Source organism: Vigna unguiculata, chromosome 7, assembly GCF_037176805.1.
Source record: "Vigna unguiculata cultivar grain cowpea cultivar isolate G323 ecotype 2 chromosome 7, ASM3717680v1, whole genome shotgun sequence".
Classification (NCBI taxonomy): domain Eukaryota; kingdom Viridiplantae; phylum Streptophyta; class Magnoliopsida; order Fabales; family Fabaceae; genus Vigna; species Vigna unguiculata.
In genome coordinates this window covers 36,845,876-36,861,941 of record NC_140798.1, presented here as the reverse complement: position 1 = coordinate 36,861,941, position 16,066 = coordinate 36,845,876, and the positions used below count along the sequence as shown (strand labels likewise).

Genomic DNA, 16,066 nt, shown 5'->3' with positions numbered 1-16,066 from the left:
CATTTCATTTTTGATATTGTTAGGCTCTTATTTACATAAAATTTTAAAATAAATTATTGACTTTTAGGTTGTAGTAATTTTGCATACATATACTAATTTTAATAACATTTAAAAAATGTTTTTAAAAGCTAAAAAAATGTTGTCCTTTGCAAAGGCAACATTTATACACATGTTATGTATAGTGCATGTTACCAAAAGGTTTTAGCAACATTTTTATGTACTTTTAGTATCATTTATAAAAATGTTACTAAGTAGCATCTTTACTAACACTAAAAAAATGTTGCCAATTTAAATTTTTTGTAACACTTAACAAATGTTACCTATACATTTTCTAACATTTAAAAAAAATGTTAGCTATGTATTTGCTAATATCTAAATAATGTTACCAATTATCTTATTTTGTAAGAATTAAAAAATGTTAAGAATTGCCTTTTTTTTACATTTTAAAATTGTTCCTAATTTATCTATTTAGAAATAAGAAATATCAAATACCACCATAACTAAAAATGGCAACATCTAATATACATTTCAATCTTAATTATGAAATGCACAGTTCTTGTAAATATAAAACCAAATACCAAGTTCCATCCTTTGTTAACTTTAATTTAAATACAAATATTTACTTTTGTAAAAATCTTAGTGAGTAGTTTAGAAGGACCAATCACTCTTCACTAAGAATGTCACGAGTGGAATGAAAAAGTTTCTCAACTTTATGTAGTACAATTATGACAAATAAAACCTAGATGCGGGGAGGGAATTGACAATTGCAGCAGTCAAACTGGCAGACGTGTAAACACAAATAATAGGAAATGGTGTAGTGTGGGTGGGAGGAATCTTGGGGAAGTGAAGAAAGGTGTCTTTGGGTCATAAAACTCAATCTGCATTCTTTAGAGTAAAAAGCTTTTGACAATTTTGTATCTATTCACTCCATAAATTCACCTAGAATTAATTAATAAGGTCATGGAACTTTAAATTTGACTCTATTTTCTTGCTTTTAGCTTGCAAAAATAAAGAAATGATGAAACAGATGCTATAATTGCACTAAAGGAACCCACATGGGCATAATCTTGTTAGTGAAACCCACATAGGCACCATTGCCAAAGAACCATTGAGATACTTCCCTTATATGTTTAGATGGGCCTTTTAAGTTTCATCCTGCATAAGGTTTAAATATGATATATAGAGTAGAATGGGACTTGTACTTCCCATCCACCAAAGAGTGGGACAGTTAGTGCCATTCCTTTCGTGAACCTAGTGCCTTAAAAGGTTCCATATTGTGGTTTTTTTTTATACCAATGGTCACAAAGAAAACAAGACTAAAGATCTCTACCAAAATGATTGGCAAGCAAAAGACACAAAAAATAAGTGCAAGTAAAAAAACACCAATACTTGGCTGAGAGCAACTCACCAATGAAGAAAGTTACAGCATGTGATTCTTTGTGTTGGCTTGGTCTAAGGTATTTCATGGCCTATCTTCAGTTTTCCTCAACAAAATTTTTTATTAACAGTTCCTCAACTTCGTCTGCCAACTTCATCTACTAACTTCACCACCTGTCATTTGAGTAATAAGCAAACAAAGCCAAGCTAGTTCAAAAAGTTAAAGAAATCTTTGTGCAAGTGACAGACAACCATATCTAATTTTTATTTTGCATGCTTCAAGGTCATCTAGTGGTACACAAATGAAACATACGATTATTTGCCACTTGAGATTGTTGGTGACCATTCATGTGCAAGCATAACTTGTGGCCAAACTCTTGACATGATTTGATATGGTATCACACATATTTTTATCAGTCTATTTGATGGAACTCAAATATTTTACTAGGAAGCACTTTTAGTGTATGTTTGCCTGAGATTTACCTTATCTAAGCTATTGAAATAGGAACTCTCAACCACTTTGAGATAAATGGGAAGAATTTGTTTTTCTGTGACCTGAAAAACCACAGAGAAATGTTTTGTACTGTTTATTTAGTACAACATAGTTGAAACCCCATTTGTAGCATCAACTTTGAAGCCTCTAATTCACTTTACCTTATCAAACTTCTTCAGAATCTTTATAAATGCAAGCATGTTCAAGTTCTTGAAAATTGGACAAAACATAAGATTTTTCATATTAAATGTTATACTTCTATTAAGTTTATTAAACAAACATGCTTGAAAAACAAGTTTTTTTTTTTTTTTACTTGTAAACTTTTAGATATCCTAGGCCTTTGTAGAGCTCAATGAAACCTCCTTTGATCATCTTTTCAGCATGGTGCAAATTAGTTTTGTTCAGGGGGATGTTTCCACCTTCTGGACGGTGTGGTCAAGGGAATGTTTATCCTCAGATTCTTCCCTTGGAAGTTGATCACATGGCTAGAAAGTGTTCTTAATTTACCATCTTCTCTTTTCATTTGCAAAGACTTAGCAAGTTCTTCTGCACCAGGGGAATCTAAAAATGGAGCTTCAATTTTCTCCAATTCATCTGTGCTTGTTATGGCTTGCAGTTCTTCTTGTTGTGGTCTGCTCCTAAAAGAGTCCTCCTCTGTTTCCAATGAACAAAGTTTTAGACACACATAATTACACGTAGCATCCAAAAGTATATACTCTATAGCTTTACCCTTACTACTACCTACAAGATACAAATTTGCACCATTCTTGAAAAACCATTGCACTGATAATGGCATGTACATGTCATATGGATGAAAGTATATAATGGGACCATAATGTTGAACAAGTGCAAGAATCTGGTTCTGATTTTGCATCACATGCAAGGAAGAATCAAGATTTTTTAGGCTTGCTATATCCACCACTTGTTCAGAATTAAAGTAGGCACTACCATAGCAGAATGTCCCAACAAACACACATCTAGCTAACATACCCCTATCACAGGGTTTTGTATTCCCAACCTGAAATGCATTTTTTGCATATTTTGACTTTATAGTTAGTGATAGATCTTTAGAATCGCAAGTTTATACAAAGAACAAATACTCGAGTTAAAATCTACCATTAAACATCATGAACGTCTGCTGGCATTACACTTTGTAACAAGAAAGAGGTGTGTGAAAAACAACACTACCTTATTTTACTAACAATGTTGGCCAAATGCGGAAGGCAAGTGGAACACCTTCAACAAATCTCCATACCTCTCTCGTATCCCTAACAAACACAAGTTAATTGATTACACCAAATGAATTGAAAGTAAAAATGTTTCCTATTTCGAAACTTGTTGTTCGTCGAAACATAAGTTGAAACAGCGAGAGTGGAAATTAGAAACTCACCACCAAAATGGATTGATGAGCAGAATTTTCAAATTCAACCATATTCCGAAGCAGGAGGCACCAACGAAGCAACAAGTAGCGATCGTGCATGTGCTTCCTGGCAACGACGCCAACGAGAGCCTCAACAAGAAGTTGGAAAAGAAGCTCGTATTGGAAGAGCCAGTTCAACAAAAAGCATAGCTTGGTCACCATGCTTGATCTTCAACACCAAATCCTGCAAACACAAAACACAACGTAACGAAGAGAAATCGGAATCCAAAATAAATAAATTGAAAAGGAGAAATTAAATACGTTGTCGATGATTGGAAAGAGTTGGTCGAGGGAAGAATTATTGGTTGTAGCGTCGATAACGTAGTTGTGAAAGAACAACACCAAATCCATCTGAATCTTTGCGAGTATTTCACCATCTGAGTCTCTATTTCGGTCGCTAAACGATTTGCTACCGATTTTTGGTCATTTAGCGACCAAAATGGGTGATCACTAAAACACATTTTTTTTGTAGTGTTTTTTCATTTTCTCATTACTTGAGACAGTTTTACAGGAAATGAAGTTGTCAGATGTTCTAATTGTTTCCGCCGGTTTAATTGCCGCCGCTGCCGCTTTCTCGTACCTCCAGAGTGGTGGGAAAGAACGAGAGAAGAAGAAGGTCGTTCCTAAGAAGAAATCTGGAAAAACAGAAGGCTTTTCTCACTATGTTGGTAAGTTCGTTTTGGGTTCTCAATTCCTTTAACCTACATGGTAATGTTTTTTATATGGTGTTATTCATTTGTAGCAAGACAACTGGGATTTCAAGACGCGGAAGAAGTTCCACATTTATGCTCGTTGATCCAAGACTATTTGAAAAGAAGCGAGGAGTGTGATGGGAGAATCTATGAGTATATTTCTCATTCCAACGGAGAAAACATAGATTCCCTATATATATAAAGCTTGTAGATGAAATTGAAAAATGCATCCTAAGCTATTTTTCATTCAACTGGAATAAAGCTCCATCTATTATTAATCAGGTATAAATCTTAGCTCCTCTTAGTATTTATTTATCCGTATGTTTTTTCCTTACATTCTTACTTAAGACTGGTTGGGAATTTTATTTTGCTTTGCTATCATGCAATGATAATCTGAAATTTCATATTAAATCTCCAAATACAGTCATATATATTTTAAACTTACTATATTAATTATTCCATTGATGGGTTGATTGCAGGCTTTAAGCGTGAAGTCTCCCCTTATAAGAAAGCTGAGGGAAATTATCTTGGCAGCTACAAGGTAAAATTTTATTTTCTTTAATCCTTGCATTATTTGTAAAATAGCATCTCATATTGTTAAACTAAAAGTTTTTGAAATTTTAAGAACATATGTTTCTAAATATGTGAGAAATGCAGAGAAATGCATTATGTAATCATGTAAGAGAATACATATTAATCTAAATATTTGTTGTACTTAATACTTTGCTAATATGCTAATACGGTGTGTCTACAGGAAAATACGGTTTGAAAGAGTTATTATGAGTTTGCGAGTAACCAGAGTATTCTCTACCTTAGTAGAAGAAATGAAAGCACTGCAGTGTAATCAAGAAATGGTGCCCGCGAACTTACCTGAGAGGAGTCCAGTATTGCTGTTTCTGGGAGGTGACATGGGGGCTGGAAAAAGCACCATCCGTGAAGCCATCCTGAAGGAGTAACTCTCAACCTATTGAATTATTACACTATAATATTATTAAAATATATGATGATTATCTGTTGATTGTTTTATAAAATTTATCTCAATACAAAATAAAAAAAAAAAATGATGGGTAAGAATAACAAGTAAAATGATGATGCAACGATCCAATAATAGCACATCAAATAATTAGTTATATTACTGAATGATCTTTTTAGACATATAGTAAATGCTTTTTTAGTGCTAATTCTTTTATCATTAGCTATAAGCATAGGTGAGAATTATTACAAGATTGTAAATAAAATCCACTTAGGCAGTTACTTCCTGCACCCTCCCATATTTAGTCATAAATATAGCCATCTATTACTGTCCACCTGTTTATCCATAACATATCAAAAGTAAACACTTGTATTGCTGCTCAATACTTTTCTTTCTTGAGGCATGTAGTAGACTCTTTTGTTATAATATAAAATCTGTTAGCTCTGAGAAATTGTGAGAGCTACAACATTATAAATAGAATTTATTATATAATATTCAAATATGAAAAGAATTCTTTCTTACAACTTACTTTATAAATTTGAATAAGATTATTTATATTTATATAATGACTTTACTTTATAAATTTGATTATTTATACTTATATACTGGCTTTGCAGAGCATTCTGGTCACAAATAGCTACCAATGCTGTGATAGTTGAGGCAGATGCTTTTAAAGAAAAAGATGACATATATAACTCTCTTAATTCCACCACCGTTCACTTTGGTCCTGATTATAATGAGGTGCTGGAAAGTGCTGAAACGGTATGTTTCTGTGCGAAGACTTTCAATTTGTATTTGTACTTTTTTTCAACTTATGACTATTGTGTATGCACATATTTTAAAAGTTTATGTTGAGTAAATTTTTTTTTTTAATTTAAATATTATGAAATATGTGAGATAGGTTAGATCTTCTTTCTTATTTATAATTAATAACAGTTTTATGTTTATCAAATATGATCTGAACAGGTGCATGAGTTTTCTACCCGTGCTGCATCATCTCTCCTCGTGACAGCGCTAAATGAAGGTCGAGATGTAATCATGGATAGTACCTTGTCATGGGAACCATTTGTAAAACAGACCATTACTATGGCAAGAAATGTTCACAGATGCAAATATAGAATGGGGGAAGGCTATAAAGAGAATGAAGATGGGACTGTCATTGAGAATTATTGGGTTGAAGATGAACACGGGGAAACTCCTCCAACAGGAGAATCAAACACTCGACAACCTTACAGGATTGAGTTAGTGGGCGTGGTTTGTGATAGCTATATTGCTATAGTGAGAGCCATTAGGTATATACATATTTACTAAGTTACTCATTAAGCAATTGATTTTGTATATTTGACGACTAACGTTTCATATTGGAATTTTGACAGGAGAGCTATTGCGACAGGAAGAGCAGTAAGGGTGAATGCGCAACTAAAATCTCATCAAAGATTTGCCCGTGCATTTCCAAAATATTGTGAGCTTGTCGATAATGCCAGGCTTTATTTTACAAATGCTATCGATCATCCACCAAAGGTAAATTTTAATAATTTTATTTTAACAATTTTAGTTATAATGTGAAAATTTGGTTTTATTGTGCCAAATGTCATGAAAATAACTTTTAGAATACATTGCAGCTCATAGGATGGAAAGATGGTGTTGAAGATTTACTGGTGCATCCTCGAGATTTTAAATGCATGGAGAGGATAGCCAATTTGAATGTTAAGGCTGATTGCATCTATAACCTCTACAAGGAACCAAACACCGTCATGGAATCCGGTTCCATTTGGAGTGAAATAATTTTGGCACCTTCAAGAATAGAAGACCAAAAAGAATTGAGGAAGGCTATTGAGAAATCAGAGAAATATGATGGCTAAATACCTCAAGTTATTGGAGCTCAATAGCATTTATCTATCAAGACTGTTGGGTTTCAATGGTGAAGGATGCCGGTAATCTAGAATTAATATGACACCAGAACAAGAACAAGAACAGTGCAATTTTCTTTACTTAGTTATTGGATATTAAAGTACTAACCAGATTCTCTGTTCTGAACTTTTAACAAGTTGACATGCCGCAGTTGTTTTACTACTCTCATTATTTTTTTTCTTGTGATGCTCTCTAAGTTTTCACCGCTTCACATCTGCTCTGATTTATTATTATTATTATTATTATTATTATTATTATTATTATTATTATTATTATTATTATTATTATTATTATTATGAGCAGTGATGAGATGATGCTCTCAATCTTTGCTGATAAAAATTTATTTCCTCCGCATAAGACCACTCCTTGGTTTCTGTAGCCAGAAACAATCCAATCATCCAATATATGTCCTTACAACCTACCAAAGTTTATTTTGAGTACATGTTAATATATGTTGGCACGCTGGCAGCAAAAGTTTTTGACCCACACCATTCAACAGAAAGATAATAGGAAGCATGCAATTTTCGTAAGATGTATGTGTATTTTTTTGTTCGTATGAAATTCTCTGGAATTGAATTAATTCCACAGGTCACTTTATACATGGTCGATGACTACGAACATGGTTATGCTAGAGGGGATATTACTGATTTTGAGGATCTTTAATCTATAAAGCTAATAAGCTGCATCAAATAATTTACTTGTAGATTTTAGCATGAAAAGAATACAATAATCTTCCCTGTCTTAAATCCATACTACTAACAGATACCAAACTAAACTTCAAAACCTATAGTGATAGTTGAATACTACTCATTACACAATAATTTGGTTATATTTTTTGAATGATTTTTCTATTTTTTTAATGGACTCCCTCAAATCCTTTTTATCACTTTTCCTTGAGGGTGATAGAACAACAATCTTACTCCAAAGAGAATGAGGTTCCATTATGGGGCTGGGTTCCTTGTGAAGTTCGTAGACGGAATCAGCTTCAGCATTCAAATCGGCTAACACTTTTAAGCATTTGTAATTTTTAATACACGCCTCCCCTCGATCCTCATTCTCGAATATGCTCCTTATAGTCTGTTATGTATTACAAACAAGTTATTATTTCCATGACATTTTGATATTCACAAAGTAAAATCAAACTCTCACATCTGGTGAACGACCAACAACATTTGTGCAGTAGAGTCTGGCGTAATCAACAAGATTATAATATCTTGGAAATGCATTAGCAAACATTTTGTGAGATTTCAACTGTGAATTTATGTTCACTGCGCTCCTTGTTATTATAGCTTTCCTGTCAAATTCAAATGTGAATGTTAATCGTCAAACCAATAAAACAAATTACCTAATTAGTAACATGGTACAACTCACAAGCATGTATACCTAATGATTCTAACCATAGCAAGATAACTATCACAAACCACGCCAAATAGCGCAATGCTATAAGGCTTTTTCGTGCATGGTTTTCCATTAGAAATTTCCTTTGATTGATTTTCTTCTTTTGTGTCATGTAATCTCTCCCAGTAATTTTCGGTGACCGTCCCATCTTCAGCTACTTTATACCCTACTCCCATTTGGTATTGGTATTCGTGAATATTTCTTGCCATCGCAATAGTCTGCTTTATAAATGACTCACATGATAAGGTATCATTCATGATCACATCCCGACCCTCATTTAGAGCTGTCACAAGCTTAGATAATGCAACATGAGTGGAAGATTGATGCATCTGTTCAAATTTTGAGTAAAATTAACTAATAAGAAAATCTAACATATCTCGATCATTTTGTAATAGCTAATTAAATTAAAAATAAAATTTATATGAACATGAAAGTTCTTAACATGCAAGTGTTCACACATAAACATACCAATTCAGCAGTTTGGAGCATGTCATCATGGTGAACTCTTGAATTAAGGGCCATATATATGATTTCAGTCTCACTAAAGACATTTGTCTCAACAACTATCACAGCATTTGTAGCTTCTCGAGACCAAAGTGCTCTGTCAAAGCCGTTTGATAGGTATAAATAATTTTACTTCAATATTGAAACTAAGTTAGAACATAAAATTTATTTCATACTTCAACATTGAATTTAGATTGTTGTGATCCTATATATTCTATAACAAGATAAACATCAATCAAATTAATTTATACGGTGAATGAACTAGTGAGATCCATCCTCTATATCATCATCGTATTTACGTGTCAAATACTTGGATTGGTATCTTGTAAATCTTGTGTTTTCATCATCATCTTACTTTTTATTATTTTGCAAAACTATTAGTGTCAAAGAATGATAATAAGTTGAGTGATAATACCCTTTGAGAACACTTTCAAGGACACAACTCTTTCCGGCTCCCATGCCACCCCCTATAAGTAGTAAAATCGGACTCCTCTCGCTGGGTATAACCTCATCCATGTCACCATTTTTTGCTTTCATCTCTTCTGTCGAAGTAGACAACCTTCTTGTCACCTGAATATTCTTGTTTTCTCTTTCAAACCTTTGTTTTCTGTGAACACCACACCATAATATAGCCAAACAAATATTTAATATATGTATACTAAGAAATATATATCATTAAAACTTTAAAAACTTTTAGCTCCATCACACTATCGTGACATTAATTTGAACTATATTAGAAAATATTGTACAAGTTAAGGAAAATATAATTTTACCTCATAGCTGCCAATATAATTTTCTTGAACTTTTTCGTATGTCCAGACTCAACACTTAAAGCCTATATATATAGATATTAAGTTAGGATTAACGTATAATTTACTTTGGAAGGGTGACATCAACTTTATTATTTATCAATTCATAATTTGTTCACTAACTTTATATATATTTTTTAAAAGAAAAAAAAATATATTGGTGAACGAACAAGGTAAGATAAGATAAATACCAAATTAATGACATGTGTGACTTGATTCCAGTGAAATGCTAAATAACTGTTAACGCATCTCTCAAACTCATCCATGAGATTCATATATAAAGAATAAGCGTTGCTCCCGTTGACACTACAAATGTATTCATAGATATTTTCATCACATTCTTTGGATCTTCTCAAAAGGTCTTGGGCCAATATACATAATACTGGAACCTCACTAGCATCTTTAAATCCAATCTGTCTTGCTGCAGCCACATCAACTAAATAAGATAGTGAAAACATTATACAACATATATTATAGACACTGAAAAAGTGCATGAAGATTTAATATAAAAAGAATAAAATAATAAATTTATAAGTTATATAATGTGACAAGGAGTTAGATAAAGTGAAAAAACAGATATATAATAGACGATATATGTACATAAAATCATGATATATGTGTATTTTCCTTTTAGCTTATTTCATTGGAGAGAACAGAAAAATTGAAAGTCACAGATTAAACATCATATACCAACGTAGTGGGAGAACTTTTCAATCTCTATAAGACGGTTAGATTTCGTCTTTTTTAGCAGTGGAATCAACTTCTTCTGCTCTCTCACCATCCTCGCTCGTGGTAGGAAGATTGAGGCTGTGACGACAATTAACCCGGCGAAGGAGACACCTAAAACATGTAATAACTTCATTTCCTTTAAAACTCGAATCATAGCTATTGGTTTAGGTTTACAAATGCGGGAGGCAACACTGGCAGACTTCTTTACCTAAAACATGAGTGGTCTATCAATTTTGTTGTTTTTATAACTAATTTGCTGTAGTTCCCTTTTCTTTTTTTTCTTTTTTTTTTTTTTATAAAAGTCTAAATCTTAACAAATACGACTTTCAGATCTCAATCACTTAAGGCATGACAATTAAGGACCACGAATTATGCTTTAAATAATGTATCCTTCACTCCGAGCCACATGTTATAATAAAAACATAAAAGAGGTGTAATCAAAACATTAGAAACAGGAAATTATCACACTTATCAAGGATTTTACTAGCACTCAAGTCTCATTCTTGTGCAAAGACTCCTCTTTTCATCTAGGGGCGGAATCCACTTGTTATCCTTAGCAAAACATAAACAACTGCTTCAAAATATCTAGTTGATTTAATCAACTTCACCACTTTTATGGCAACTAACGTATCTTTTTTTCTCAATTTAAGTACTTATATTTTTTTAAAATAGACTTTATACTGTTCATTCCGTTACGTTCTATTTTTATGTCATACATGTCAATTTGTAATATTTTTTTTTCTTTTATTCTTTTCTTTATGTTTTCTTGATCATGTTAAGTGTTAGCATTAGTGTCATGTATTAGTCCAATTTATTTTAATAATTAACATTAAATAATTACTTTAATAACAAATCAATATACAACAAATTAATTCATAATCATCGACGGATGCCGAATGACGTCGGATCGGATCAATAAAAAAATGTTAAGAAAACATAAAGTATAATTTATTTGGAAAAAATAACAAATATAGAGAATATTATACTATTATGTTACAAGACCGTAAAAGAATATTACACTTCAACAATATTATACTACAGGAGTCTTATATATCTGCATTACAATTTCAGACTTTGATACATAATAAATATAAATACTCATTAAACATTAACTTAATTTTTAATTCACAATAATAAATGTGTTAGAAGTTTTAAATAATGACAAATACAAGATTATACCATTAAGACATAATAAATATAAATAGTAATTAAACATTAAAAAAAACTTTAATTTACAAATAATTTTTTTTTGTTAAAAGTTTGAAATAATGACAAATCAAAATATTATAACATTAACATATAATAAATATAAATACTAATTAAACATTATTCAAATTTTTAATTCACTAACTAAAAATTGTCTTTATTTTGAAATTTAAATAATACTAATTAAAAATTATGATTTTTCTTTCATTAAAACACACATGTATGTTATTTCATCCGCATATTATTATAATTAATATTAATTGAATTAGTTAGTGAAGATTTACTATCAATAAATTGATGCATATTATATTTCGATTAGGAAGTAAAAAATGGTGTGCATGCAAAGATGTCAGTGGCTCCCTTAGAGGAAAACGTGGGGCTGACCGATACGCTGGTTCTTTTGCAGGTTCCTCTGAAAAAACAAAACAAAACGAGGTTATTGTCCTCTTTCCACATAAAAATCAAAATCGTGCAAAAATGTTATTTCTCTCTCAGCCTGTTCTAATGTTTATAATTATTGTACTCCTCTGCACCACAAAATAGGCTCTACATGAATATAGTCAAAAAGCTTCAGCCCTCCTTACCGAGATAATGATGTTCTCTGGGTTAAGGGTTTTATGTTGTAGTTGTAGTACTGCGCTGAGCCTCTGCTATGATTTCCATTTCTTTGCAGTCAGACAGAATTTTTTTTTCTGGAGATTATTTAGAGATTCACGTTTTTGGTGAGTCACATCTGAATCAAAACTTTGAATATTTCAATAGAACTGCTTACCTGAATGTAATGTTTTTTTCTGCCATAGTTGTTAATCCATTGGTACTAACATCTCCAAATTCCTACTTTTAAAATTGAGGTAGTTCTAGATTGTTCTCATAATTATAGGAATTATTAGTTCATGCAGTATATTCTAGGATTTTTATTTTCTTCAACTTTCTAGAAATTTATATCATTATTCAAAATACCTCTTATAATTGACGGGAATGAAACTTCTTCCAACCGGTGACACGAATGAAACCTCTTACTTTCCCTTTCCTTCTCGATGCGCATCTACCGCTGCCACCTTTGACTTATCCTCGTTTTTCTCCTCTTCATATTCTGTATCTCTTTCTCTCTACACTTCTCTTACAACTTCGACACAACCATCTTTGTCGTACTTCTTGTCACTCTTGAGTCATTGTTGTGACCATCATATCTTTATTTCCTCATCTTTCTCAATTGAGTGAATTAATTGTCAAGTACATTATTAACAAAAATATTTATCAATAATACAAATTTTAATTTATCCACTTAAATATTCATGATTAATTAAAGTTGGTTGATGAAATCTATTAGTAAATTTGGATTTACTAACGAATATATTTCTCTGAATAAAAATTCATCGATAATTACAAAAATTCTTTTAGTAAATGATAGCTAATTAGTACATGTTAAAAAAAGTCAACTTTCACCAAAATATCCAATTACAAACATTGAATATAATATTCAAAATATACTCATATTTATTTAATCAATTTTAAACTAAAAAATCAAATCACATAAAAAATGTAGACAAATAATAAAATATCAATTCTTTTAATAATCTGATCAGCGAAACTAAAATTCTTAAATAAAAGTTGACGAGTAAAAGTCAATTTTTCTATACCCAATCGTCAACTGCAAATGTTTATTTATCTGCCAGTAGAACAATTTTGTCGTTTGTGTTGAAGAAAATAAAACACGATGAGATCCCGTATTAGTTGAGCAAAAATGTGACAACACATTTTGTCGTAATTTTTGTAGAAAGTTATAAATAAACTTTGTTGGGCTCCAAATTACGGGAGTTGCAAGCTTATCCTTGACCATCCACCAAACTTAAAACCTGACTTCACACTTTGACTGAGAAAAGATTAATCTCAAACATTTGCTTTACTTTTGAGCTTCACTTTGGTATATTAATTCATTTTAGTTTTCTTAAATTGTTCCATTCAAAATATCAATTTGATCATTTGTTAGTTTCTTACGCTATAACATGTTATTTATCGATGTACGAGTGATTTTTTTTGTTAATAAGAAAATGGGTTAAATATGTTTTTGTCCCTCAAGTTTCAGTGAATTTTGGAATTAGTCTCTCTTTGAAATTTTATACAAATTTAATCCTTCATCTTTATAAATACGTGGATTTAGTATTTCTTACCAAATTTTGTTAAATTTATCTGACATTTTAAACACATTTTATGATAATATTTGAATTAACGTTGAAGCTAAAATATGTCAAACGGTGTAAACAATTCAAATACTATCATAAAATGCACTTAAAACGTCAGATAAACTTAACAATATTTGGTTAAAAGGAATAAATTCACGCATTTTTAAAATGAAGGATTAAATTGGTCAAAATTTTTGAAGAGAGACTAATTCCAAATTTTACTGAGGGACAAAAATATATTTAACCCATAAAATTTTTTTAGCATATAATGTTTTTTTATCAGTTTACAATGTTGATGATTCTTGTAGAAATAATTCGTTTTGAATATTGGAAATCTTAATTTTTATTTTTATGTAAGATATTATTGAAGAACCTCTTTAAATTTCATAGAAGATTTGTGTTTTTGAACAAATCACCCTCCTGAGTTTAACCCATTATACTGTGTTTCCTTTTCTCTCGGGGTAGGGAAATAGGCCCAACTCAAACTATAGTTTTCACGGCTATTTCTTCCTGCACGCCCCTTTTTTCTCCATACACCCCATAAAACTCAAATCCCAAATTAACGTCCATTAATTAATAAAAAGATAAAAATTACCTTTGCACAATAATTTGAAAAATATTTATGTATTCAGAAATACATTCTAAAATATATTTTGGATAATGTGAAACCGTTAAAATATGAAAATATTTTCTTAAAAAAAAAAATAATAATAACCAATGAATTTAAAAAAACAGCATCATTCTCTTTCAAAACCACTTCTTCTCCAAAAACTTCCATCTCTTCCCTTTTGTGAATTCACCCAAATCGTCTCCTTTTTCTTATAAAGAGGATGTTTTCTCGATTGTTGGAAAACTCTCTTCGAGTCTAACCAAACAAATTCTTTTTTTGATAAGTCAAAATTTTGGTCTCCTCTGATGCCCAATCTATTTTTAGCTTTGCATGTAACTTTTCTTTACTTACATGTGCCCAACATTCTCTATCCTGATTAAAATAAACACATCTTTATTATCTATATCGACAATCATACTCTACCATAAGGGGTATTACTTAGAATCAAGTTGTCCCGAGAATTTCCACTTAAAATCAAACTATTCCAAAAATTTTCATTTGACATCAAACCATCCCAAAAAACTTCATAATTGCTGCTACCCGCAACAAAAACTTTATAACATGAAAGAATACAAATATTTTACCCACCCACGTAGAACATTTAGAAACTCAAATAGTGGTAGGTTATGTGACTTGTATGTAGTGGTCATTTTTATTTGTTGTGTTCTTCTTCGACTTTGATTTGTTTATATAGGCTTCTAGAGATGATTGTTATTTCATCTCTTTTTCTAAGATATGATTTTTTTTTTTGATGGGTGCTGCTCTAAAAGCTTGATAAAAGTATTGATCTTGTATCAACTTCGTACTTTTGACTTTTCTTGATAAGAAAAAAATTTAAAACAAATATCATTTTAAAATATATAAGTGTATCATGAGTGAATTATATAATTAATAATTTGTTTCCTTTTTTCATATTTAAAATTGTTGTTGACAAACTTTAGTATAAAAGCTTGATATGTGAACATTGTAAATAAATAGTTTCCATTGAAGGTTTTGCAACGGTTAATTGCATTTCAAATTTGCTTCACAAATTTTATATTCTATGAAAATTTACTTACAGATTATAACAAACAAAACAAAACTAATATTACACCTTTACCTAGCACAAAACAAAAGTTAGAAGGTTCATCAAACAAATAACGTATATATACCTACGTATAAAAACTCTCTTTGAGAGTCTACTGGAGCTTAAATCGTCTTATGCTTTAAGAAGGACAAACAAATTGCTTAAAGAGCTCGTCAAATGCACATTAAAAGATAAATGAAACTTCATTTAATACTACTTAAAATGAGACCTACATATGTTGCTACCAAAAAATACACGTTAGAAAATTCTCATAACTAAAGCATGTACGAGAGTTTTGTCTTTTTGTGATCATAAATATCTCTCTTGAAAAATATTTATTAAAGTTATACCATCTAAAAAGACTATATAAAGATTATTATACATGTAAGATTTCAAATTCTATATGCTTTACTACTTTTGGTATATATCTTTGGTTACTCCCTTTAAGTTGTTGTTCATTCAAGATCCTTTGGATCTAACAAATTTGAACTTTTGTCATATTTTCTTTTTGAAATAAATACCTCGTACTTTCTAATCACTTATGAAAGATTTTCACATTTCTGGTTTATTATACTCAGAAATTTTTAAAAAGTAGAAAGATTTTTCATATTTTTTTGTCTATTATATCATATATTTAAAAATCTTAAGAAGTAGAAATATTAGTTATTCATCGCTTCATTTCTCATTTTTCCTTT

General features: G+C 30.9%; 1 protein-coding gene and 1 pseudogene across 2 annotated transcripts; one reads left to right on the top strand and one right to left on the bottom strand.

Annotated features, from left to right (window-relative positions):
* The first annotated feature begins 3,275 nt into the window (after positions 1-3,275).
* Positions 3,276-6,997, top strand: LOC114192676 (calmodulin calcium-dependent NAD kinase-like; annotated as a pseudogene). The gene is made up of 8 exons (XR_014996583.1): positions 3,276-3,958; positions 4,033-4,264; positions 4,462-4,523; positions 4,737-4,934; positions 5,573-5,717; positions 5,922-6,247; positions 6,332-6,476; positions 6,578-6,997. The product of XR_014996583.1 is annotated as a calmodulin calcium-dependent NAD kinase-like (transcript).
* A 556-nt stretch (positions 6,998-7,553) lies between these two features.
* LOC114191378 (calmodulin calcium-dependent NAD kinase-like) lies at positions 7,554-9,546 on the bottom strand. The gene is made up of 5 exons (XM_085676050.1): positions 9,542-9,546; positions 9,184-9,375; positions 8,733-8,865; positions 8,250-8,593; positions 7,554-8,160 (listed from the first exon to the last, which is right to left on the bottom strand). The coding sequence occupies exons 1-5, from the start codon at positions 9,544-9,546 to the stop codon at positions 8,004-8,006; spliced, it is 831 nt and encodes a 276-aa protein (XP_085532176.1). The 3' UTR covers positions 7,554-8,003.
* Between the last annotated feature and the right edge of the window lie 6,520 nt (positions 9,547-16,066).